General features: G+C 37.0%; 1 protein-coding gene across 6 annotated transcripts in view; it reads left to right on the plus strand.

Moving 5' to 3' along the window:
* The first annotated feature begins 105 nt into the window (after positions 1 to 105).
* The window catches only part of Cip4 (formin-binding protein 1-like Cip4), an 82,360-nt gene continuing 54,631 nt past the window's right edge, over positions 106 to 27,834 (plus strand). For 4 of the 6 annotated variants that reach the window (XM_034985040.2, XM_034985042.2, XM_069497996.1 and 1 more), the window contains exon 1: positions 107 to 303. In XM_034985040.2, the coding sequence (XP_034840931.1) occupies positions 280 to 303 (24 nt within the window). In that variant the 5' untranslated portion in view covers positions 107 to 279. Of the gene's footprint in view, positions 304 to 27,834 lie in introns of all 6 variants that reach the window. The other 2 variants (XM_034985039.2, XM_034985041.2) reach the window with 1 other exon arrangement.

The following is a 27,834-nucleotide window of genomic DNA, read 5'->3' on the forward strand; positions in this document are numbered from 1 at the left end:
TATTTGATCTGACAACACATTTTTTCTTGTTGCCGTTCTTTTATCTCTGGTAACTTGTTAGTTATGGATGGCTGATTTGGTTGTCATTGGATTTTGCAAGTTTGCATTTGTAATTTGTAGTCTTTGGTTGGTCAGTCAGCCATGTTTTGTGTTTGAAATGGTGGTGTCTGCACATGAATAGTGATAAAAATAACAAAATTGTGGCAATAATCGAGTTAAATTAGTGCTAGTGAGTTATAAATGTATTTTGTGCATAGTGAGTGATAAACTGTCGTGAAAATGAATTGGGGTACAGAGCTTTGGGTAAGTGTCTACGGTTGAATTACTCAGTCTGTAAGTTTTGTAATTTTCAATAATTGACACAACGCACAGTGAATCGCCTAGAACAAGCTAGGTGGACAAAAGTCAATTCAAAGAATCACTTAATTGATGGTCATTTGTCACTAATGATTACCCAGGGATCATTAATCCAGGTAATAATTACGCCAAACATTCCATTACGATAAGTTATACACATTTGAAGTCAGGTGATAAGGTAATTACATTTACGTAAACAATTTAGTTGCAATTGTGCAGTGCTTTCGAGAACACCTATTAAAATTTGTGCTGAATATTATAGTTTCTGCTATGATGGATTTTACTTTAGAGGGTAAGTACTTTCTTATTTTACTTCAAATTGATTCTAATAACAGATAATGTGTAGTCTAAAATTTTTTGAACAAAACACTCAAAAAAATGTCGTCTTTTTTAAATATCTTTATTTCCAAGGAATGTAACTTTTTGTATCCACATGTATCCAGTCTAATTTTTTTATATAATATAGCTACTACTCTAAGCTTCAATATGATATATAATTTTAATACTACAACGATTCCAATTCATCGTAATAAATTTTTTTCAGAACACGTGCATTCCATTTCGAAAATAGAATTTTTCGAAGAGTGACGGAAACATGCCAAAGAAGAGAGAAATGCTCGTCTAATGAGTTTTATTACTGAAAAATTTTCTATAACTGATATGACTCCTGACTCACGGAGGAGTATTCAGTCACAAATAGCAAGTGTTTCGTTAAAATTAGCTGAAAAGTGGACTGCATCGAAAATGGTGGAGGATCGTTTTCTTCAGAAAAATAAAAGTTGGCTCGAGGGGACAGACATACAATTTAAAGTTAGCATACATCAGGCTTGTCCTTCCACATCATCTGAAGGAAGTCGGCCTCAAGGGAGACCTAAAAAGAATTTTGAAGAAACATCTTTCAAAACCAAAAAACGCAGGGTTGAAGATTTAGTGCAATCGCGCAGTGCTTGTGAGTTAACTACAGCTGCGGAAGTGGCACATCGTTTGTCGGGTCACAGAAACGTAGCTTCTTTGATAAGAAGTTCGGAATCTCCAGAAAAAAGGAAATCTGGTGGTGATGTTTGTAGTGGTAGGCGATTAAATATTGACGAGGCATTAGCTTATTATGTAGATTCTAGGTGTACCAGTCACGCTTATAAAAAGACGCGAAAGTGGTCATTAAAGGCGGGACATGAAGTGTTTCCATCTTATCATAGTCTCTGTAAAGCCAAAAAATCGTGCTATCCTTCGCAGGAAGACATTTCCGTGACCGAAACGCGCGCTGATATTAAGCTTCAAGCTATTTTGAATAAAACTGTTGAACGTTTGATTGAAGTGCAGACTTGTTGTATATGCTCTTGATAACATCCGATCCTGTAATAAACTCACTCAGAGAAGTGCCAAGAAAGAAGACTGAGAAATTACCAGTAAAGTACTAAATTTGATTGTCCCTCCTTCAATACCAACACATCAGATATCACGTAATATTCAACCGTGTGATGAAGAAGATTACGTGATATCTGATTCGTCTGATTGTGAAAGTGATGATGAGTGCTCTGATTAATTATATTATTGTATACTTTTAGGTTTTGTTTATTTTAAGGTAGTTTTAAGTGATTTTAACTGGTATTTTATGTTGTTTTATTTTCTTCTTTAACTTGTTATTATATTACTGATTTTAATCATATTATTTTTTACACCAAATTTGATTTTTTATTTTAAAAAATTCTGAAACCTTTAAATAATTATTTATTTATAATTTATGCAGTATCACAACAAAATATCATTTTTCATAGCTATAATAATTAGAATCCACAAAAAAATGTTTTTGTCCAGCTAGCTTGTTCTAGACGATTCACTGTGCAACGGTATCGCTGGAAACTTGGTGTATTGAAATAATCACCCTTTTTAGAAATAACACAAAGTAATCTTCACATCATCACAATATGTAGTGCTTAAGATAAATGTCTAAAATATGGAAAGTTAATTAGTTTATGGATAGTTAGTTACCACACTTATACATTTTTATATGTAGGACATACGTTAACTTTCATGTACTTGCAAGTAAATATTATTGCAAATATTTCGTTAACTGTACGTAATGTAACCTTACATTATGTATAATCTCATAGCGTGATATTTTTATTGAGTTGTGTAAGAAAATTACATTAGCATAGGATAACTAAAAATCAAGATTTATTTAATTAAGTAAGAAGGTATTTACTGTTATTTAAGTAATCTGATCTGAACTTATTTACACACTTTCTTTTATAAACTGATTTGTGGACTGAATTCCAAACTAACCAGCTCATTAGAAAGCTTAGAGCACTGCTCTTTGCATGTTCTATTGCCTTATAATGGAGAATGATTTGAGGAGTTGTTTGAACTTATCCTACCCTCCCTTTTCTACAACTGCACTGTACGCCACTGAAAGCAATATCATCCTCACCACCTGGATGCCTGGTTTATATTGACCATCCAGTGTGCCAGATCTTTTTCCAAGCACATGCAAATTGACAGACCAACTTAAACCAATTTCCTTCTGCAGTTCTCTCACTAGATTTTAACAGAGCTTGTTCAAGGGGCAGATCAATAAATTCTTGAAAAACCGGCAATAATGAAAATATGACAATGGCCCCGATTCTCTAGTCTCTCTCTAAACTAAATTTGGAGTGTCTGCATCCTTTTCTTTTTACTAATGCTAAAAAAGGAACGGAACATGACTTTCACATTTAAAGACTCTAAATTTTAGTGCACAATACAAATTTAAACAGTAGGTTCGCGAGTGTGTGCTGAAATCACGGGTTTTACCATCTAAAATTTAAATTTAGAAATGTCAAACTGCTTCTGTCCTTTTCATATTACAATGGTGGGAAGGGGGTGCGAATACTCTAAAATTAGGTTGTGCTTAGAATCAGTGCCAATGAAACTTAAACCTAGTCTTATCTAATGACCTGTCTATACAATACTGCCCAATTATTGCAATAATTGGGTGGTTTCTCTGGTGCTGCAAATGTTCATGGGTTGTGGTAATCTTAGCTCTAGCTTTAAAATATATATATATATATCTATCTATCTATCGATTCTTTCCTTTAACATAGCAAAATTTTAACTGGTAATGGTAAGTCAGCTTACCATTATGCAATTCATTAAATATTCCTCCATAACTTATATTAGGATGATTCTAAATTATGAGGTATTTTCAACAGCGATTATAAAAAATCATATTACTTAACTAAGTATCTATCAAATTTTACTCAAATTTTAGTTCCATTTTTTTGTTCTAGTTAAGTATCTACTTGCACTAGTGGTATTATTATTATTATACTAGCTGATGCCCGCGACTTCGTGCGTGTGGATTTTGGTTTTTAAAAATCCTGTGGGAACTCTTCAATTTTCCGGGATAAAAAGCCTATGTCCTTCCCCGGGATGCAAGCTATCTCTGTACCAAATTTCGTCTAAATTGGTTCGACGGTTGAGCCGTGAAAAGCTAGCAGTCAGACAGATAGACACACTTTCACATTTATAATATTAGTATGGATTAAAGTACCTACCTACTTAAAAAATAAAATAGTTTTGACAGGGAGTAATTAAGGTTCTTAGAAAATCCTTGAACTGAGTAGTTCTATGCTTAAATTAATTTATTAAGTAATTATAGATAGTCATTAGTATTACTATGCTTACTTTAGTGTCTTAAAATTGATATTGGCACCGATTCCGTTGTCTTTCTCTAAACTAAATTAAGAGTATCTGCATCCTTTTCTTTTTAAAAATGCTAAAAAGGGACAGAACATGAACTTTATATTTAAAAACTCAAATTTAAACAGTAGGCTCGCGACTGTGCGCTAAAATCACGGGTTTTACCATCTAAAAATAAAATTTAAAACTGTCAAACTGCGTCTGTCCTTTTCATATTACATGTGTTTGATTGTGTACATGTATCCCTTATGAACGAACTGCTGTGCTAGCTAGTCCATAGTCTCATACAAATTGCATAATCCTCTTTTTTCCTTGCGTCGCCCCCTCATTACAGGATTGTAGCCCCTTACTAATATCACTCTTAATTATTTTAGTTTTCTAATACAGCCTGTTCTCCGCCTCATGATAGGCCCGGTAGGACCTAAGCGGAGAGGGGAGATGTGTTCAGTTGGCCAATCGGATACATAATAGATGATAACGTGAATAAATTATCACGTCATGTTTTAAAAATCTGATTGGTTGACTGTACACATCTCTCACTCATGGCAAAGTAGATGCCAGAGTCAAGTGCTTCCTTCACCTGGTCCGTCCGTTGGACCGTTGGTCTCGGCCGCGTCCGCATGGCCTCTTTCCTTCGATCTTCCCTGTTAGCACTCGAGCTTTTCTATGCTGGTCGCGTGTTTCCTAGCTATGTAGCTAAAGTGCCTACTAGAGTGTTTTCCACAGACTTGAGTGTTTTTCACAGACTGAGTGTTTTCCAAAGACAGCTGGTTATAGTTTGGCTTTCTAAGTTTTCTGCAGTTGACAATAACTGAATCGAGACTGCTGACTGTGCAGTACAATGCATTGTTCAGTTGCTCGGTAGATTTCTTTATCGAAAAATTTGACGCGTCCCATTTTCGGCACAAAAAATTCCTGATAATATTCAGCTGCGCAAACGTAGATAGATGCTCTACTACGAGTAATTTATCTCAAATTCTATTTACATTGTCCCAATTAAAAGCACGAGTTTAGAATTTTACTGTACATACATCAGGTCAATGATCCCTGAACACCACTTGTGATGTTTATATATAAAGTCTTATTACTCGTAATCGTAATATTGCGTTTATAATACTGAATCTAGAGTGTGAGTGGTCAGTTGGCAAGATGCAAGGCCGATTGCTACGGCCGGTCCGCATTCCGCACTCTACTTACTAGTTGTGAAATGAGCCTATCTGTTACCTACATGCCGTTATATATAAACAACATATTATTAAGTGTATGTGTAGTACCTATGTAGTTAGTATGAAAATTATAGCGGTATATATTATATTTCTGTTAACGCCAAGCTGTTCTTAACAGCCATTTAAATCAAGGCATAGCCTGATCGGTTGACCCTTGAAAATAAAACACCTTGATATAGGTACCTGTATATAACGTCACGATTAACAGAATATTCTCTAGATATTATAAAAAACATTCAGTTGAATTGAGAATCTGCTCCTTTTTTGAAGTCGGTTAAAAACTTAAAATTGTATGACAAAAGTTCATTAAGTTTGCAGTTTGACACTCGCATTTTGGTTTAAAGATTATAATAGAGTAGGTAACTAATTCAGCTCTTGTGAAGCCAGTGCAAACAACAAGTGCAACTAAGTACCTAATTACATAGTCACTTAATAACTTATAATAAACATCACATACTTCATCATCATCATCAACCGATAGACGTCAACTGCTGAACATAGGTCTCTTGTAGGGACTTCCACACGCCACGGTCTTGCGCCGCCTGAATCTAGCGGCTCCCTGCGACTCATCTGATGTGGTCCGTCCACCTAGTGGGGGTCTTCCAACGCTGCGTCTTTCGGTGCGAGGTCGCCATTCCAGCACCTTGGGATCCCAACGTACTAAAATAGTCACGTACGTCACGATCACGTACTTAAATAAATATAATTTTTATTGTTATGACAATAGTTACAGCGTCTATGCTTGAACTGTTACACCAAATATTATTTAGAGCAGGTGTCGCACAATTGAATTATCTTGCGCCGTCCGTGAACTAGTTTGCTAAGCGTTTTGTAACCGCGACCTGGAAACCCGCCATAGTTGGATAGGCACCGTGATCTGTGGCCGCGGGCCCGAGACGCCAAACGCTTGTTTGAGATATCACTACATTGCGAAATTTATAACGTCTTATCAATCGTGGGATATCTAGTTTTATAACAAACAGATACAGACTTCACATGCGTCTATACAACTTAAACTATATCCATCCATGAATACAAATGAATCCACGAGGGAGAAGAAAGAATCTATGGGATTAATCTGTATTGTAAAATTCACTTACTTTGTAATTATAAAACTTTTATAACCAACATATTCTTCTGGATATCTGCATATTATAGAACTTACCATTTACGGTACTATACTATATTATCTATTTATGAATGCAACTGAATTCAGAAAAGAAATGAAATATCAACTTACAGCTTATACTGGTTCCTGGTTTCGAGATTTTGCTTGGAAATTTTCTGGATAACGTACCTAAGCGTAGAGACTAGAGACGCTTCGACGACGACGGGGCGCGTCACCTATCATTATAATAATTGTTGATATTGTATCAAGATAACTTGAGTTGATTTTGACAAATTAAAGCATTTCCGACTTTTCACCATCCACACAGACTATTTCTTTAGCGAATTTTCAGTATCTATCAAAAAATTCGTTAAGTAGGTACTTTCAGCTGTTCGGAAATCGGAATGGTGGCACCAAAAGGTGCCAAAAGAGAACTTTTGTTTAACTACTACTTACTTGAATATTTCTATCGGCTTTGATTTAGTTACCTATCTAACTAAACTTTTATTTAGTTATACATAATGGTTCTTAGATAGTTCTTTATTTGTGTAAAATAAGCGTTTGTTTCAAGAAACGATCCATCATGTTTAAAATTCTTCTCATCACAATCATTGTAACATATGCCTCTAATTATTATTTCTTTACACCTGTTTGAGACGTTAAGATACCGTTATCTTGATAACTTTCACGATTTACACTACGTTGGCTTTATACTCCGTACCCGATGATTAAGCGAATTAAAAAAAAACTTAATAAGTGCTTACATTGAACAGTCATGCCCACTTATCTATTTTTATTATTTCTATAGTAAAGACTGATTAGTTAACTACTTTTTTTGATTCCTTCTATGAATATACTCCCGAGTAGAATGACAGCTTTCAGTATGTTTCTCAAATTTCCATAGGTCTACTTTCACATTGCCTTTTTAGTTATTTTTGTGTGGTTTGCTTTGCGCTATTTTTTACATAGGACTGAAACTATTTGTAGATAAAACAGTATGACCATTATTCTCACAATGGTTGAGTTTTGGGCGCAGAGTGGAGAACGGAAGTTACGATTAAAAATAGCTATAAAGCCTATATCATACTACATATAATATTCCATTAGTTAGATAAAAAATAATCACACACGTTATGACATCAGTTACTTATAAGTTATACTTACCTATAGGTAAATAAATAAAATTGTGTCTGTTTGTTTGTTATTTCCTTACGCCTCTACTGGTCAACTGGCGCAGGACAATACCGATTGTTTATCCTGGGAAAACAAAGATTCCCGCGGACGCGCATATCTACTAGTCGTACAGTACGCGGCAGAAAAAAATGTACATCGACCTTTGGAAGGAGATAGCGGATTTGTAGAGCATTGTCTCTGTCGTTGAGATTGACAAAATATCATAGGTATGAGTGACAGAGACAACGATCCGCAAAGCCGAAATGTCATTCTAAAGGCCTACGTGTTTCTTTCTGCCGCGTACTGTAAGTGTAAGTATAGTCCGCGGACCGCGACAGGTCGAGTTGGCAATCGGGGTATGAGGCGTGGGGGGACGCCCCGCATACCCGCACGTCACCCGCGCTCGCCCGCACCGGGCTTACACTGGGCTGTGCGGTTGTGCGGGGCGTTCCCTCCCCGATTGCGATCTCGACCTGTCGCATACCTACTTTGCTTACACAAAAATTCACTACCATATTATTATGTAGTATGGACACTGCGTGCCTGCCCACGTTTTATCGTATTATACCTACCTATTATAATATTCTAGATTAGACATCCAAGCATCTAGAGAATTATAGTTGATAGTTATGAGCGATTCGACCTGTTATGGGATTCTGGTGTCGAGACACGATAATGATATCATCGCCAAAATATTAGATGCCTTTGTTTTTGTTGGCATTAACTATTAGTTATTCAACGATGTATTAGTATTGACGTTCACAAAGCTTTAGTGAGGTTTTTGTTGCACTTGCCTTTTTTATGGAACTTTTTGAATTTGAACCCATAGTCGGGGCTCGAATATAAAGAATCAATGGACTCGTGTGAAAAATTACTACGAGGTGTTTGGTATTTTACGAGGTAAACGAATCACTATTTATTGTATTCGTCTCAAATACCTACTTCCTATTAAATTAGACCACGCGATGCGCGTTTTTCTTCGTTTAAATTTTCTACGAAGGTAACTGTCAAGATCGTTAATAATATGAAATTAATAGCATTTTTAATATTCCATTGTACTTAGTACTCATTTGGCTGTTCAAAAGTTCAAACCACAAATCGTTTTTATAGTGAGTAGGTACCTACGTAGACGTACCTACGTCCTACTTGCGTATTTTTTTTTAAATTTACAAATAACTGAACTTGAAACGTTTGTTTTTTATTAGGAACTTGGGTCACATTACTTTAGTATTTTCAAACGTTCATCCACCACTCTGTACTGTATCAGTTAGGAAAGCAGATTCTATTGAGAAGACGCCGGCCAGGAACTTAGCTGCAGTTAACATCCATGCCACTACCCATATTATAAATGCGAAAGTGTAATTTGTATGTTGGTTTGTTGGTTCTTCAATCACGACGCAACGGAGCAACGGATCGACGTGATTTTTTGCATGGGTATAGTTTAAGACCTGGAGAGTGACGTAAGCTGCTATTTGTCCCGGAAAAACAAAGAGTTCCCTCGGGATTTTTAAAGACCTAAATCCACACGTACGAAGTCGCGGGCATCAGATAGTTTCGAAATATTCTAACAAATAACATACGAGTACATATTATTAGTTAGAACTTAGAATAAACAACATTTCACAATTCATAAAAATATCAACCGAAGAGTATGACTTCACCATTTGTATACGGTTTTCCTCCAAAGTTCTGCCATGAAAATATGGTGATAGAATAAAAACCGCTTTGGAAAATAGCGGGCGCGGCTGAGTGCCGCACGCTTATTAGGTTATACCTACCTAATCTCAGATTGGATTAACTTAGGTGTGACCTTTGCCCCGACATGGCTACATTACAGCTGCCGCACCCTCCATAGTTAGCTACAAATCAATCCACTTAATTTTTTAGCTATGTAGGTACGCGACAGGTTGAAATGGCAATCGAGGTGGAGACGCCCCGCACATACGCACAGCGCCCGCGCTAGCCCGGTGTGGGATAGCGCGGCCGTGACGTGCGGGTGTGGTGCCTACCTCAAATATCGTTCTGGACCTAAACTGTAAACGAACTAGGTAGGTACCCCTAATATAAATGCGAAAGTGTGTTGTTTTTGGTTTGCCCTTCACGCCGCAACGGATCGACGTGATTTTTTGCATGGATACTTATACTTCTGAAATCATCATCATCATCATCTAGTAAACCGTAGTGTAATAATATAGTTAAAGATATGGTAAGTGACATAGGTTACTTTTCATCCCGAAAAATTAAAGAGTTTCCACGGGATTTTTAAACACTTAATTCCACGCGGACGAAGTCGCTGATAGCTAGGAAAGTAACTTAATTTAATTTAATATAAACAACTTTATTGTTAATAGATTTACAGAGAGTAAAAATACAGGATATACTTGAAAAATCTTTCAAAGACTTAGTAGTGAGGAATTGAGAATTTGACCTAATAGCAGTGATGTGGAGTATCATAACTCTATGCCTAATAGTGATGACATAGAGGTTTTAAATTTTTACTGTAGTCTGTATTGGCTTTTTGTTAACTTTTGATAAGAGTTTCATGGTCTAATAATATTTTTTTCCTCTAAAAAAAGTTAGGAATGTTGTAAACTCATGTGTTGTCCATATACGTGGACGAAGTAGGTACCTACTTACTTACCTAAAGAGCAACTGGTCGTTTTTTCTGCTCACATTATAAACTTGTTAGGAGGATACATTTTGTTTGTCATTCAACGTTTCCAAAGAACGTATCTTACGTCAGAATATTTCTCAATAACAAACAGTGACTCCTTTTCTCCAGCAGAATTATTTTTTCTTGTACATTGGCATCCGTCCAACATTGGTTGCCATTATTTGCAATGCAGGCGCACGCCTCATTTGGCGAGTGGCAGCAGGTCCATTCGCGGACTTCAGCGCGGAACCGGTTTGACCAGAACACACGGAGCTGTACAAAATAAAATGGCGTCGAGTACTAACTGATACACTCAATAATAAATCTTTAGCTCATATTTATAAGGCTGCAAATCATTTTTCGTATTATGAAACACTTAAACGTCTCGTTGGGCTATTTTCGAGTATCCCTAAACGCTTGTTAAATGTAACTCCGACCCGCGATACACCACCAGCCTACGCAATCCCACGCATTTTGGTCTGTACGAGTATTCGTTACCAGGATCTGCTTAACCTGATCTACGTTTACGTAATAATAAGAGTATAGAATAGTAGGTATTAGTTCTACACTAGTAAGTTGTGGCTAATTCTGTTGTACACAAACTCTAAACCATGCATATAAAGCTCCCTGCCAGCGTGAACTAGAGTGAGGGAACTCACGGTTTGATCCTGAATCGACGATAATATGTCAACAATTACTCTATGGGTGATATGAAATCAAAGAAAAATAGGCTATTCATAGGCTACCTACCTGGCGTTAAATGTAGAAACATTTGTCGCCTGCCAGTGATGTCGAAACCTCGACGTTTTGTTACAAGTTCCCTAACTGTCCTAAACTGTGTCTCTACGGTAAAGGATATCACTAGATTTAGAGTTTAGACCTGTCAATTTAGTTTAGTTTAAGAAATTGTGTTACAAAATTAGCCATATTGTAGGCAACTATTTTATTAATCTCGAATAGAAATGTACTCTTGTTGCGGTTTGTATCAATTGTCACTACTAAGTGCTACCTATCAAAACATTCGATACCCAGTCTAGTTGCTTTAAATGGATCTTTGTTTATTGAATTCAAAAATAGTTGGGTTAACCCCGACTTACGTCATTGCCCAACATGAGGTTAAATAATATATATTATCTCAGTTGATTGAAGTAGGAATGTATAACCTACGATTGCATATTTACCCTGATTTGATACCTATAGATAAATCATTTAACTTCTTTACTCCTTAGATCAAAATATCATAATATTGTATTTCCTCTGAATTCCTCAATTAGTTCCGCGTCATCGGCCAACGATTTTCATCCATACAAGGAGCTTTGTATAGTTAGTTACTGCCAAGACGTAGACTATTTATCGCCTACACATACATATATATGTATATTCATATAAATTTTACGAGTAAATCCTTTACACTTTGGAACAACTCCATATTTAATAAGTAACTAGGTAGGTAACTGGTTTACCTACATTTATATTTTGCAAGATCTTTTACAAATGTAGTTTTGATTTATTTTTGCAATAAAAAATATATTAAAAAAAGAAAAAGCAACTGATTGACTGACTGACTGATCTATCGAGGCACAGTTCAAACTACTGGACGGATTGGGCTGTTTGGCAAGCAGATAACTACCTATTATGACGTAGACATCCGCTAAGAAAGGATTTTGAATTTCAACCTCTAAGGGGGTAAAATAGGGGTTGAAATTTGTGTAGTCCACGCGGATGTAGTCGCGAGCATAAGCTAGTAGGGAGTAGGGACATATTCCTGCAATCAACAATTTCAATAAAAAATGTAAGTGCGTTGATAGAGAAAGTGTAACCAAATCCAACGAGCTCGTTTGAGATGTGAAGATGGGTGAGCCATCTCGCGATCTCTACTTTTACAAAATGTCGCTAGTCTTGATTATACAAATCGCTCGCTCTGTGTTTCTTACTTATTTACTTTTGAATCCATTAAATAGCAAGCAAGAAAACTTTCGAAATACTTAAACTTTGTTTGGAGATGCGCTGGAGAAATATTTACTTACTTACATAGAGTAATTAGGTACTCAAGTATTTATTTCGTTTTTGTTAGAGACAATTGCATACTTCCATGTTTCGTTATTTTACAATAAGTATAGCAAATTATTATTAGGCGATTCATGCTTTATGTAATAGTTCTTGATACCTATATTAAGGTAATCCTCAGTGAAAAAACAAGATTGTACCTATTCCAGCAATGCTCGAAATTTGTATTAATATTTTATTACTTGAACGTCTTTGGTGAATAATGTAGCAACTAGTTAGGGCTAGTAGAAAATAACGTTCTTCCTAGTTAGTGGTGAGATTATTGCAAAAAGTCATTTGCAACTAGCTATGTAATCATGCGTTAACTTGCCTCTATGCATGGTGTGCTCCAGCCCGGAGCTCAATTAATTTAATGCATCGTGTGTGCATTAGCCCTTACTTTATATGAGGGAAAAGCAGGTGGGCAGCAGCCTAGCGTTGTACTTGCAACTTCAAGTGCCCGGTTTTTAACGTTCCCGCCACACGGGGGGAATTAAAAATGTAAAATGCCTCGTTAGCGGGTAGAACAAGAAAATAAAAACTTGCCTTTGGGTTTTTAAAAGCTTTCAGCAATATCGAAGCGATTTGGAATTAAAAGGACACAAGCGCAGCATTCTTTGTTTTGGGATGCATTTCCTGGGATGTGGGACGTTGTTGATGTTTTTATCTCTCTTCGTGGTTATTGTTGTAATATGAAACTCAACGATTTTTGGACTTCGTTACATTAGTGTAACTTTTAGGTTCACGCAAACGTCTACAGTGTAATACGACGTGTTGTCGTAAGTAAATATTACACTCCGCTCCGCACAGCTCAACTACCTACCTTAGGAATCTACTCAGTTATGCTCGCCTTGGTATAGTACCCGACAGGTTGAAAAGGCAATCGGGGAGGGAACGCCCCGCAAATCCGCACAGTCCCCGCGCTATTGATTTACTAGCCGACGCCCGCGACTTCGTCCGCGTGGATTTAGATTTTTCCCGATCAATCCCGTGGGAACTCTTTAGTTTTCCGGGATAAAAAGTAGCCTACGTCACTCTCCAGGTCTTTGACTATCCGTTGCTCCGTTGCGACGTGATTGAAGGACAAACCAACAAACAAACACACTTTCGCATAATAATAAGGGTACTGATTGTTTTAATAAGAATAAATGATTAATTTCTGCACAAATTATCCGTTAGTTGCCGCTGAAAATTGTGTAATTCGCAGTCTGTTTACAAATTAATTTCGCAAGAGAACTTTCACGACATCCAAGGTCAATGTCGGTTCTTAAAAGCGAGCCGGTAAACAAATGAAGTTAACAATACGAACAGAAAACAATAAACATGTCGGTTTTGTTGTTGTTTGAATAATAGTTTAAAACATGGACAGTGGTGGCATTTAGTTGTACGCAAATCATTAGGCTAAATTGACACTTGACGGTAATATTTTTCATGCGCATTTAGTAGGTATTTAAATCCTTAGATAAATTATCTCACCATTGTGAATAGATGTGAAATTATGTTCACGTACAAAATTTGAAACAAAAAGTGTCGCTTCTAATTTATTTTGTTTACAACAGGGCCTAGAAAAATAAAGTAGACGTACCTACCCTACGTAGGTAAATGTTTAAACATTGTATTATAAACTTCAGATTTCAGATAACCTTAAAATATCTCTGTTCTGTTCTGTGAAGAATTGTTTGACCTCCTTCCGCCCTCCTTTTTCTTCAACCGCACCGCACGTAACCGCAAGCAATTTCATCCTCACCTGGGTGTCTGGTGCACTTCGACTGTGCCAGATCCTTTTTTCCACGCACATGCAAACCTGCACATCAAACCCCTTCGGCGGTGTTCCCATTAGATTACAACATGGGGTTATTCCAGGCGCGGACCAACGAATTCTTGAAAGGCTGGCAACGCATTGGTGGTTCCTCTGGTACTGCAAATGTTCATGGGCGGCGGTAATCTTTTAACATCAGGTGACCCGCCTACTCGTTTGCTTACTATCTTTATTTTAAAAATGTTTGAAACTTTGATGAAGAATTACAAGATGAACTTATTGAATACAGAAATCTGTCCGCGAAAATATCCTCTCAAGTCTCAACCATGATTGATAAATTTCTTTTCAGTAAAAGATAAATTATTCGTTCAATCGTGGTTGAGACTTGAGAGGATATTTTCGCGGACAGATAGTGTATTCAATAATTTTTATCTTGTAATTCTTCATCAAAGTTTCAAACATTTGAAATACTTTAAAGTGTAAAAAAAATCACTGATGGAAAACCGCAAGTGAAAACCAGAAAAAAATTGAAGAGAAAGCTTTTATTGTGAAGAGCCTCTAGACGTTGCGAAAACTTTTTTTTAGTGTCTATACTCTACTTTTCCATTTCTTCCTACCCTACATCTCCCCTAAATCTCCCCTAACCCTACTCGTTGTACTTCATAATATATTTACTGAGCAAACATTTTTCTACATCGATTCAACAAGATAGTGGGAATCATCTATTTTATATGTACTTAACTAGCTTATGCCTACACACCTTTCAAACTCCTCTTTTACCCCTTTAAGGTTTGAATTTTCAAAAACCCTTCCGTTGCGGATGTCTACGTCATAATAGCTATCTGCTGCCAAATTTCAGCCCGATCCGCCCAGTAGTTCGAGCTGTGCGTTGATAGATCAGTTAGTCAGTCTGTCAGCTTTTCCTTGTAGGTATATATAGAAAGTATGTTGAGATTTGGGTACCACAGTGCTTGAAATATTTAAATGTTTAAGAAAATGAAAAGATTTAAATGTTTAAAAGTTGGTCATACGCTATGATTTGACATGATGCCAGAAAAATTCTACACAAAACCAGTTCTCTACACATACATTTTTAGAGTAGCGTCTCAAAATATGTTAATCAAAAAAATTATATATATATACCTACTTTCGTCCGGAGTAGGAAATACTACTTAGTACATGCACCTATAGTTACTATAATTTCTTGTACCACCGTTATTAGCAGATTTCTTGCTCTCTGTTCATAACAGGAAGTCTTAAATGACACGTGAACCGACGGGAAAGGTTAATCATATTTATCGGTCTACAGGCATACCTGGGTTATCTTACCATCTTACCACTGCATCTCATAAAGGCTTAGACCCACTGAAAGCGCGACGTACGTACACGGATCCTATAGCAACTATCTATTACTTATGGATTATTATAAAAAGGAAAGGTTTGTTTGTTTGTAATTGATAAACTCTGAAACTTCTGAACCGTTTTTAATAATCCTTTACAGTTAGAAAGCTTCTTTATCCAGAAGTATAAATTTCATAGGCTATATGTACCGAGGACGAGTTGCGGGCAAAAGCTAGTAAATAAATAAAAAATTAGTAAAATCGAGGAACCATAAAATGACATTGTATAACGATTATTATTGTATATTATTGCGCCTTCTAGTCTTGTTTCATCTTCCTTGAATTATACATGAGTGAGCGTACGTTGTACGCGCGTGTTCAGTGTTAAGTCCTGTTGCGGCAGAAGCACCTATAACTATGGTCTGTGGGCTTTGCAGTTACAGTTGCGCGCTGCTGACGTCGCGCATTTTGTAGGTTCAAGGCTTTATTATCTTGCATCTGTATCAAGTAGCCCGCCACTGAAGGATAGATTTCTTGCGGTCAAAGCATAGACTACCTTTGGTTTTTGAGTGTCTTGTTATACTTTCACCGCCGTACTCATAGTCACTAATCGTTACTTAAGATTGAGTTAAAACGAGACATATAAGTCTCGTTTAACTCAATCTTAAGTAACGATTAAGCGACTCTGAGACCTGAGTACGGCGGTAAGTATGTTTGAATTTAATTTAGCTTTAATGTTACTCTGATCACTAATGATACTGTCAGAAAAATGTGTTTATTTATATTGCACTTTAAAACTAAATCATTAAAGGACATGCACAACGACAACCTATCTCTTTATGAGATTTCTGGTTTAATGTTTAGCTTCAACTATTTATTTTAGTATTACCTAGTAAAAAAAATTATATTTGCAAATCGGTCCAGAAACCTCGAAATAATCGGTGTACTCTTTACGGTTACATACATTAAAAAAAACGGGCCGAGTTGAGAACCACCTCTCACCAACCACCTTTTTGAGAGTCGGTTAATAAACTACTAATGATCATTCATTCAATTATCAATTAATTATGAATCGTTTTTGTTTTCCATAAGTAAACAAGTGTCATGAGTCATGACACGAAATAATGAACATGTAAGAATTAAATAGCAAGTAGGTATAGTACGCGACAGGTCGAGATGGCAATCTGGGAGGGTATGCCCCGCACAGCCCCGCGCTAAACCGGTGTGGGCGAGCGCGGGGGGACGTGCGGATGTGCGAGGCGTCCCCCCGCCTTGTCATTGCCATATTTTTGATCCTTTGAGCAGCACTCCTGATATATAGGAGAAAAATTATGTAAACTGACCTAAGAATATATAGACCATAAATATAATAATAGTGATATTTTATGAAAGTATGTAACACTTGCGTCGAATAATTATTATTAGTTACTGTGGTTAAACAAAAAGGATAAATGCTTTAAGTATAACTATAATCCAATCCAATCCATCACCCTGTTTGCGTCCACTGCTGGACATAGGCCTTTCCAAGACCGCGCCACCAAACACGGTCCTCCGCCTTCCTCATTTATCCGCTCCCCACCACATTCTAACTATAAATATGTTATTTATTGTTCCATATTGCCGGTTTAAGTTCAACCAAAAGCTCTAAGCAACAGACACACTTCATCGTGCTTCATGTTTTCGATTTGGGTCAAGTATAAACAAATTGTGGATGTTTGTGAGGAAGTATGACGTTAATATGCTTTACGACCCACACCGTAAATCTGTCGAATTACTCTGATATGATCTCCAAAGATGTTTAGCTTTCCTCGGTTGTAATTGTGTCTTAAGAGATGTTTTCAAAAGGTTAAAATTAAATTTGGTTAGTGGCTCTGCTTCGTGTTCCTATTACATTGAACTATTTATGTTGTGTACTCGGCTGTCGGCTTCATATAACGCTGGCTATACACGATCAAGTTTACCAGTCAAGTTTGCAGCCGACTTGAAGAGGCGTCCAGTAAATTTGACGGAGCATGGCTGTCACGCTTGCCAAACGCGATCAAGTTTACCCGGTCATGTTTGCAGTGGACTTGAAGCGGCGTCCAATAAACTTTACGGTGTACGGCTATCAGTGTCTACGATGTCATTCATGCACACTTGGCGGCGTATGGCTATCAGTTGACTGGACGCCGTTTTAAGTCCGGTGCAAATTTTTTTTTACTTGACGGTAAACTTGATTGTGTATGGTCAGCGTAAGCAGTAACCACGTGTCGGCTGATACACGGAAGTGGAAATTTCTTAGGAAATTTTATTCATCTGATCGTTCCCGTCTGTTTACATAAGTAGGGCTTACGTTCAAGTTCGAGGTTATTCACTTGTTTAACACATTAGGATTCGTTGTGGTTTTAAAAATAGCCGAATACTCTTCTTTATTCTATTATGCTGAGTGCATATGCCCGCGACTTCGTTCGCCTGGACTACACAAATTTCAAACCTACATTTTACCCCCTTATGGGTTGAATTTTCGAAAATCCTTTCTTAGCGGATGTCTACGTCTTAGTAGCTATCTGCATGTCAAACAGCCGTTCATTAGTTTGAGCAGTGCGTTGATAGATCAGTCAGTCAGTCATCTTTTCATTTTTAAATATACTTATATGTTATAAAATATAAATATGTATGTTAGTTAGACAGATGCATTATAGTCAATAAACTAACCGCTCAGCAACCTAAAGAAGCTCAACCTCTTATGGCAGCTTTGAAATGCTCAAAAGCTTCCGTTTGTTCGATTCCCGCGTGCCGCGGCCCGCGACGTCATCCGCGTGGGTTTAGATTTTTAAAAATCCCGTTGGTTATTTGATTTTTCCGGGATAAAAATAGCCTATGCCACTCTCTAGAATCTAGATCTTTAACTATATCCATGTAGGTAAGGTAGTGATAGAGTTACCATTTTAATGTAACCAGACTTCGTGGAAACAAAATGTATCCCACACTTATAAATATATATGCAAGTGAGGTCATAAGCAGAATTTTCCGATTGCAGTTTCGTTCATGAACCGTTGCTAACATAGGTATTTATTTGATTTGTTAACTAGCTATCGGTGCGTAAGCAATAACGATTCGTTAGGGAATATTTGCGCTTGGCACGTTGTTCTCATGATTTTTTTTGCACTATCAAGTATCAATGCCAATTAGTTAGAAGCCTGTAATCTGTTAACGTTTTTTTTTGGTTTCTTTCCGTTGCTACCCGCACCACACGTGAGCAAACATTTTTGCACGCATCCTACTTTATCGTTTTATTGTATGAGTTGTTATTAATTGTATTTAAGAGCTGTGATGTTTAGATTAAGACATCTTGAAAGTTGTAAGCACGTATTCAAAGCTTCACATATATTTTACGGTAAGCGTATCAAGCGAACTCTTCCTCTTTTTTCTTAACTTCCTTCTGTCTCTTTCTCTCTGCGTCGTATTCCTCATTGCTGAGGGTCGTGAATCATGACCCCTTTAATCACGTAAAGGTAGTTTTCTTGGGATAATATTGCGGCGGGTTCGGCGGGGTATTGGATTGCGGAAGGATTTCCGCAATCCACATAATTTGAGATTTGGAGTCTTAAGGTTTTTACAGTTCTTTTAGATGTTAGTGATAATTACCGGGATCAACGCGATAGCTTAACGCAAGGCAACGAAAAGGCCAAATTCGAACTTACCTATTTGTAAGCATCTTAATTCGTGTTTTCGTGGACACATTAAATGATTATCTATCTAAGAATTAAGGTCACACAGGCCGTAGTACTATTTTAGGTTAAGTACCTACCTAATTAAGTATGTAGTTTCCTGTGAGTTCATTCTTTTTCACTCCTTCTTTATCCTTCAAAAGGCTTATTTAACAACATCATTAATATTGTTATTACGAAAGATTATAAAGCTTTTAGTGGTTGGTTATATGTACGTAACTACATATTATTCTGTACGTAGACACGTAGTAGGTACGTACTTACGCTTAAGCCGACTGAAATGCGAAGGTCGTTTGCATATTTTCAATCAACATAGAATGCTGTTTTAATCTTTCGCTAATCGAGTTCGAGTATAACTTATTTATAAGGTATGTTTTTTTGATATCTATACCTAGATTTTAGTTTTATGTAAGTAAATACGTATGAGACTTTAGTGTTTGAGATTAGGGTACGGATTTTGACCCCGACCTACTTGTTATTTATGTTTGCTCCCTCTAAATCGCTGTGTTATGAAATCATTAGTAAAAGTAGTAAGTAACATTTTATTGAAGTTAAGTTATTTTATTGAAAAAAGATTTAAACACCTTTTAATACCCACATTAAGAATGAGTTATAATATTCGGGATCATTATCATCTTATGAAATATAGTTTGCAAATATGACACAGCAATAATAAAACTAAAGGCTTGTCCAGACAATGGGCGATGACAGCGCGACGCGATTGCATCAAGAATTCAGGACGCGCGTCCGTCACACAGAACCCGCGTAATCGCCTGTAAGCACCTTCAACGTTAAAAAGACCTAGTTAAAAAACAAGTAAACGCCGAAAAATGTATTTGTAAATAGTAAGTGTAAGTTTGTCCTTATACTTATTTACAAACACATTTCTGTTGTACGCCACAATAGCCGTCTTTTTCTATAAGAGTTGATGAAGAGGACGCCAAGCTGAAATCTTAAAATTTCAAATAGGTTCACTATTAAGTAAGTATCATAATCATCATCATCATGATCAATCCATAGCCGGCTCACTGCGGTACGTAAAAATACGTAATAATAATTTTAAAGGTGCGCTAGGTGCATTCAAGGAGAAAAGGAAAGCAAGGGACCCAGCGAATGGCGCGCGAGTGCGATTGTTCGAACGCCTTCCAGTTCCTTGTATCCCAACTTGTAGGAGACGAGCCGCGAGACAGGCTTCCGTTGCGTGTTGTGTCCAAGCCGTTACTTTATCTCGATGTATCAAACGGTTCGATCGTGAGAATATTTATTACGATGACTGCCCAAACTTCAATAGATAAAGGATCACAGTAAGTAGATAAAAATAATTCTATAGATAAAAGGAGGACAAATAATAAAATCAATGTATGTTTCGCTTGTTTATATGTTTGTTTTGAACGCAAAATGTACGTTCTCTAACTTGTAGATAGTTCACTTTTGGTTTACATTTTACGTCTCGCTGCCCTCTTTCTACGGTTTAAGATTTCACTCCATTTTTGATTTAAATTCACTGAATGACTAGGAATTTGTAAAAATCTTCATCGAAATCTTGCCCAATTCTTAAAAGATCAGGTAAAGTATGGCCGATTTTTGTAAAGTCATAATGTTAAGGATCGATCTAGTCTCTATCACCATCCGCCCATAATGTAAAAGTAGAGCTTAGGGCCGACGAATACAGATAGAGTGGGAACTGAGTAATTTGATAACAATTTAAGTTCAGTTTTATGTAACTACTTTGGCATATGGTTGAAATTAATATGCTGAAAACAAAACACGAAGGACACGTACCACGCTTGGGCGCGTCTAGGTTCACCGGGCGCCGCCGCGCCGCCGCGCGGTTGCCGTTAGAGTTTAGACCAAACCAAAGCAAATAAAGCTTAGTTTCATTCAATATTATCAACGAACACGTTGCGCTTCGACTATGCCGCTGTGCTTTGCGCCTTAGATGTATACAAACTATTATCGTTGTGGACAACGTTTTCTTGACTTCAATTCATTCTTCAATTTAATTCTATGAAGCATGAAGCGTTGTATTTATTTGGGATAGATAAGTAGATATTTAAGCATTTTATTTGTCCACGAAAACATTTACATTATGACACTCACAAATAGGTAGGTAAATCTTAAAATTAACCAGCTTATCGTGGAACAAATAACCCCTCAGCACGAAGCTGCTTCAAGTTGCAGCACTGGTTGTCAGGGAGAACCTTAAAGTGTTCACACTTTATAGACAGCAATCGAGCTTGTTAGTTATACACCTTTATCGGCAGTTTTCACTGCCCATGTGAAAGTTAAAATGTTTCCATGATACACCGTACAAAATTCCTTAACGTTTCAAGGTCATGTTAGTGTATGTTTTGGCGGTTGATTTCATTTGTATTCACACGAGCAACTGCCATAAAGATTACATCTTACTGTGTATCTACCTACTTTGTTGAGCATTAGGGATGGTTTATGTCAGCACGTGGCGAGCGCGGGCCGTGCCACGTACGACGCGCAGGCGAGGCACGGATTCAAAACATCACAAATATTTTATATGAAGCAGCTTATGCTTCATATAAAATGTTCGTGATGTTTGCAATCTGTGCCTCGTATGAAGCATAAACTGCTTCATATAAAATGTTTGTGATGTTTTGAATCCGTGCCTCGTCCGCGCGTCGTAGTCGTGTCGTACATTCGGGGAAAAATCTGAAAACCGTGAATTTGTGGTTACATTACATAAAAAATTAAATTGTGGTCATGAACTAATAATTAGTATTTTCAATTTTCGAAGTAAAATAACTATGTCAAGTTGGGTGGGTATCATACGAAAGGTCTTCACCTGTGCATTCTATAACAGATTTTTGTTTATTTTTATGCATCATAGTTTTTGAATTATCGTGCAAAATGTCGAAAAAATACGACTGTAGTACGGAAGCCTTATTGCGCGAGCCTGACTCGCACTTAGCCGGTTTTTAGGGTTCCGTACCTCAAAAGGAAAAACGGAACCCTTATAGGATCACTTTGTTGTCTGACTGTCTGTCTGTCTGTCAGTCAAGAAACCTACAGGGCACTTCCCGTTGACCTAGAATCATGAAATTTGGCAGGTAGGTGGGTCTTATAGCTGGCTTTAGAGGAAAAATCTGAAAACCGTGAATTTGTGGTAACATCACAAAAAAAAAATTGTGGTCATAAACTAATAATTAGTATTTTCAATTTTCAAAGTAAGATAACTATATATAAAGTGGGGTATCATATGAAAGGGCTTCACTTGTACATTCTAAAACAGATTTTTAATTATTTTTAGGTATAATAGTTTTTGATTTATCATGCAAAATGTCGATAAAATACGATTGTATTACGGAACAGTGCGCGAGTCTGACTCGCACTTGGCCGGTTTTTTTGTTATTCTGGATCTATACGCCAGATATCGATTTATCTCTCCATTCTCTGTGCCCGACACTTAAATAGTAAAATTATATTTATTTAGAAAGTTATGACCTAAGAAACACCTTATTTTAGAACTTTTGTAGCAACTTCGTGCGTAATTAACCATATAAAAACTACACAGTTGCAAAACTAACGGCTTCAAGGCAAACTTTACCTAATAACAGTTTCAAATGTGTTTAAAAAAATAACTTCATCAGGTGACTCTGTAAACCTAATTTTGTAATGACGTCGAGCACTAAATGGATGGGATTACAAAATACGTCTGTTGATTTAAATTAGTCTAGGCGAAGAAGTTTTTGTTGACCTAAATACAGAAATAGCGTCGGATCATTTCATTATTTCCATTCATCCTACATCAAATTACTTACAGAGTTCTTTAATACCTCTTATATTTTTTTCCAAAAGATCTCTTTGGACCAATAATAAATTTAAATACATTTTAGCACTTGTTGTAACCTATAATAATCGTGCTTCAGTGCTCCGTAAATAAATCTCTAAACTAAATTAACAGGTCTGGCAGATTCGTTTAGTTTAAAGATTTGTGTACAACCGAATTAGCCCTAGTATAACATTTCTCGAGTGTAATTATTTGCTTTGAGGCTAGTGGCTCTCTGTAGATTTACTGGTTAGCAGCGAAAGTGTCGTGAGTTGCATGACCATAGAGTTGTAAGAACAGCAATGTTCGCAAAATGGATGCAACTGCTTCCTTGTGGCATGAAAGTTGTGATTGTGAAAATACCTATATATATTTTCGTTGCAACTGTGTGTGTCGCACAAATTTTTTTAGTCAATTGTTTGAGAGTTTCAGCCAATCAGAGGCGATTGATTGGAGGCTTACTTCCGTAGTTTGACAGCTGCAGGGTGACGATCGCAATCTCCTCTGATTGTTCTGTCGCGCTTGTATTATTCGCTAAAATGCACTGTTGCAGCAAGAATACCATTAATTCAGCCAATCACAACAATTGAGCAATGTGTTTGCTCAATTGTTGCAGCTAACCTAACCTAACCCAACGTTTATCAACCGAAAACTATCACTAATCATTATCCAATATGATTACTTTTAGTTTGTACACGTGCGTTCATGTAGAAAGATAGCTCCCCCAACAATATGACATCTCTCTGTGCACGGCCGTCGGGCCGGAGCTGTAGAGGTTCGCGAACGGCAAGTGGGTGATGTGTCGCGGTCCACTCGCCGTGCCGTCTTCGCGGCTCGGAGTCGGCCGCTTTCGTCGACTTTATTATAGTCATTTTTACGTTCTCGGCCTTGATATTTAAGCAAGATTACCCACATACTAGTCACGGTTGTATGCATTGGACTTTTTAATCTTTTTGACGACGCGAACGTGACGATAGAATTAACAACCTTTTCAACTAAGTACAAAACGTTTTGTTTGATATTCAGACGCTTCTAGCCGTGAGTTTGCACCAAAAATATTAAGCATGTGAATGTATGACATGTTATGTGAAAAATCTCATTACTTGTTTGGTGAATTTACGTTCGCATTGCAGAAAATCGCGTAAATTCTTTGACAGATTTCAAGATATTTTGTTGACAATGCAAACGCAGTTCGACACATTAACAGGAAACATGCGGGAAACAGAGTTTTCAACATGTTTATATGTACTTTAACCTATTTATGATTAGGAGGTGGATCGCCCAATAAATTCAATCTTGATAAATACATAAAATATAATTTATTATTTTAACAGAAAGACATTACTTTTTCCAACAATAACGACAACTCATAAGTGACAGACTTACAAATATAGAACGCTATTTTATTCTTTCTTTACTTTAGATGTAATGAGTTTACATACAAGTAAATGTCTCATCAGTGCGAATTCACGGTTACGCGGTAAACATAATCATTTTCTCCCTCCCTTGCGCCAAAATCCTCATTCATGAGGGTCGTGACGGTCTTTCGTTAATTACACATGGGGATTGTTTGGCTAGTAACTGTTATTAAGTAGATATAAATTGCGATGGGCTCCTAGATCCTGCAATTTTGTTACTTGCTGTTTCTAGTGATCTTTACTGTATAATTACTTACTTTAGTAGTTATGTACTTAGTTCATTACTGAATTTCCTCTGAATCTCAAAATTAAAATATTACTTAGTTACCTACTTAATTTTTCTTAAGTAGAAGTTCTTAAGTTTTTAAAGTAGTAATCAAAAAGTCATAATATTTAATGCGTTTGGAGAAATAACTGGGTTATTAAATCCGTATGTACTTAATTAAAATCAGTTCTGCTGTAACGCTGTATGTAATTTGCATGAATTTGTTTATACACATACGAGAAATTGATATGTAGACTCGATATTATGCGAGAAAATGGGAAAGCGAACATTCTATATTCGTGTAGTTGAGAAGATTAATAAGGCGAACTTAAGTTGCGATACGCCTTCATGTGAGTAATAAAAACATAACGGTTTAAACAATAATAGTTGCATGTTTTTCGTAAAACTCTGATTGCGCAGGTACTCGTTTCTTGAGAATTCCTCGTCGAACGATGTTGCTAATCAAATTAAAAAGTATTTTTGCGCACACAGCTGTTCATCGAAATTACTGAGTCAAGGCTTCTCTGTGAAAGGAATTTGAAAAGGCTTCACTAACCTTTTGTCACCTACCTTCGCGTGTATGGACTTAGGTCCTTTCAGAAGGCGTCAGATTTACCACAACCACACTACAGCGGTAAATACATAGGTATATTATGTTGTTGTTGTTGTTGAAAATTGTATGAAAACCCAGTAGTTCCATTCACATGTATACCACAATTTTCAGTCGCTATCGTGTGGTCAACACCAACCACATCGCGACCATTGTAGGTACAATTTTTAGGTAATTTATGGCTGCGACTGTGCAACTTCAGGTAGCCGAAGACTTGTCCCACCGTTGACGAAGAAGCGATTAGAGACTATCTCCTCGCTCAAAGAAACATACAATCGATGTATGTATGATGGTTGATAGCTGACTGTACACTCCCTCTTACAAGAACTGTCAAAGAGAAACTCGCTCAATGACGCTCTCTTGGCGGTTGAAATACTCGCGCAGTTTGCGCAGAGATCAATTATAGTATGATGGACGATTACTCGTCCGTCGCACTCCCTCATAGCCCAGCGACAAAACTACACACTCGTTTCTCGTTGCTCGCCAACTCGTTTCTAGTTTTTAGCTAGAAACGAGAACTGAGAAACGAGCTCAACTCGTTTCTCAGTTCTCACGGTCCTCGGCGGTCGGAAAGCGCGACACGTCCACTTCTCTGACGACATTTTGACGCTGTTTGGTGGTTCTGTGGGCTGAATATACATATAAATAACATATAGTGAAACATAAGTACAGATTTACAAAATCTGAGTACTGAATTCAGCTCAGCAATCTACCTCCGCCATTTTTGGCACTTCACTCCCCCTCAGAGTAAACGTGCAAATAAAGAATGGGAACTTTTCTCCCCTCATACGAATTGCTAGCATTGAATGCGTCACCTGTTAACTGTACAAGAGCATGCTTCGTTTTGTGATTCAGAGACGGGATGAATGGTTCAGGCAACGTTTGATAGTCACGTTAAATACATATACATATAACCTTTGAATGAATCCTGGGCGACTGTATCCATATTTCTGGATCACGTTCTGTATCGATTTCGATTTGCGCGAACTCTTTTTTTCAGTCTTTGTTTTTGTTTAACTTATGCTCGAAACTTACAACGAACGTGAATGTTAGCGAATAGTCTCGGCGATTGTAGTTCACTGTGTTCTGTTAAGTTAAATTAAGTATTTTAATCACAACAACGTTTTTGTGTTTTGTTGTAAATTGATGCTTGATGAAGTGTGCATCGAAGTTGACCTTTCTGTCTAGCAGAATCAATATTCTTTACTAGCTTTTGCCCGTGACCTACGGTACATATGTAGACCGTACATATTATGTAATATATAGCCAATGTACAGTTCCAGAACAAAGTGGTTTTGTGAAAGAATTATTAAAATCGGTTCAGTAGTTTCGTCTTTTCTCTTTTTAATAGGTATTACTTAGTTTAGTATAGATTTATCTGATAATACTTAAACAGAGTCAAATGCAAATAACTGATAATATGTCCTATCTAAATTAGCTTGAATTATACATGATATGCAGGAAGTAGAATAACAAACTGCTCGTACTTGTATATATTGGTAACATATCATACATTTGTGTGTTAATAAACCAAGAATAAAACAATGCATATTTGAACGTTAGACATACACTTCAGAACAATGTTTACACGTCATAACCGTCTATACGTCCATAGCGTCACGTATGATCGAATCGTGAGTCGAATCGTGACTAAACTCCCAATTGAATCCGAAACCTTGCCAGTGCAAAACATTTCGGTTTTCGACGTGAGGTGTAAGACATGACGAAAATGAAAATACTAGGAACTTGAGTACACATGAGCCCTCTTACGTCGTGCTTTGTTTCACTTTAATTCATCAGTACCTACCTATCGCGTTTCGTGTTATTACCACAAACCGAAACTAAACCAAACCACAAAGAAAAAGAAGAATGGTTAAGTATTTCTGTGATATTTGATCACCGACATGTATTGTACCTAAGTTTGTGTGTTGGTGTTCTTCTTACTAACCTATTTATTAACTTAATAAGAAGAAGCTATTATTTATTTTTTCCCAAAAGATTTTTTATGTCATTAAACTTACAAGTAGGTACCTTTCACGATAGTTTAAACGCTAAAAGTACCTTAGTACTTTGAATCGTCAAATGCATCTACCACATGCTAACTGCTAAGCATGCATCTAGTCTAATGGATATAAACTATGCAAACCTTTGGACCAGGCGTCTCAAAATTAGTATAATTTATGGTTTAACTTTAAAATTGAACTCTCGCTCAAGGAATTAGCAACGCAAAACGCAGCTATAATTTTTTCCGACCTTTTGTCGTGGTAGGTACTTTTATCTTTTAGGTCTCCTCTGTGCATCTCGCTGACGCTGTTCTATGTAAATTGGTTCTCTGTGATGGATAAAAATTACGACTGGTCTGTAAATAAACTTTGTAGGGTCCCGTACCTCAAAAGGAAAAAAAGGAAACCTTAAAGGATCACTTTGTTGTCTATCTGTAGTATCTAACATGAAAACCTCTATTACTTCCCATTGACCCTATGAATCATGAAATATAACAGTTATAGTACGCGACAGGTTGAGATGGCAATCGGGGTATGAGGCGGGGGGGGGGGACACACACGCTTCGCACACCCGCACGTCACCCGCGCTCGCCTGCACGGATTAGCGCGGAGGGTGTGCGAGGCGTTACCTCCCCGTTTACCATTTCGACCTGTCGCCGACTATAGGTATAAGTGTTATAGCACAAGTA

This window comes from Maniola hyperantus, chromosome 4 (genome assembly GCF_902806685.2).
Source record: "Maniola hyperantus chromosome 4, iAphHyp1.2, whole genome shotgun sequence".
Taxonomy (NCBI): domain Eukaryota; kingdom Metazoa; phylum Arthropoda; class Insecta; order Lepidoptera; family Nymphalidae; genus Maniola; species Maniola hyperantus.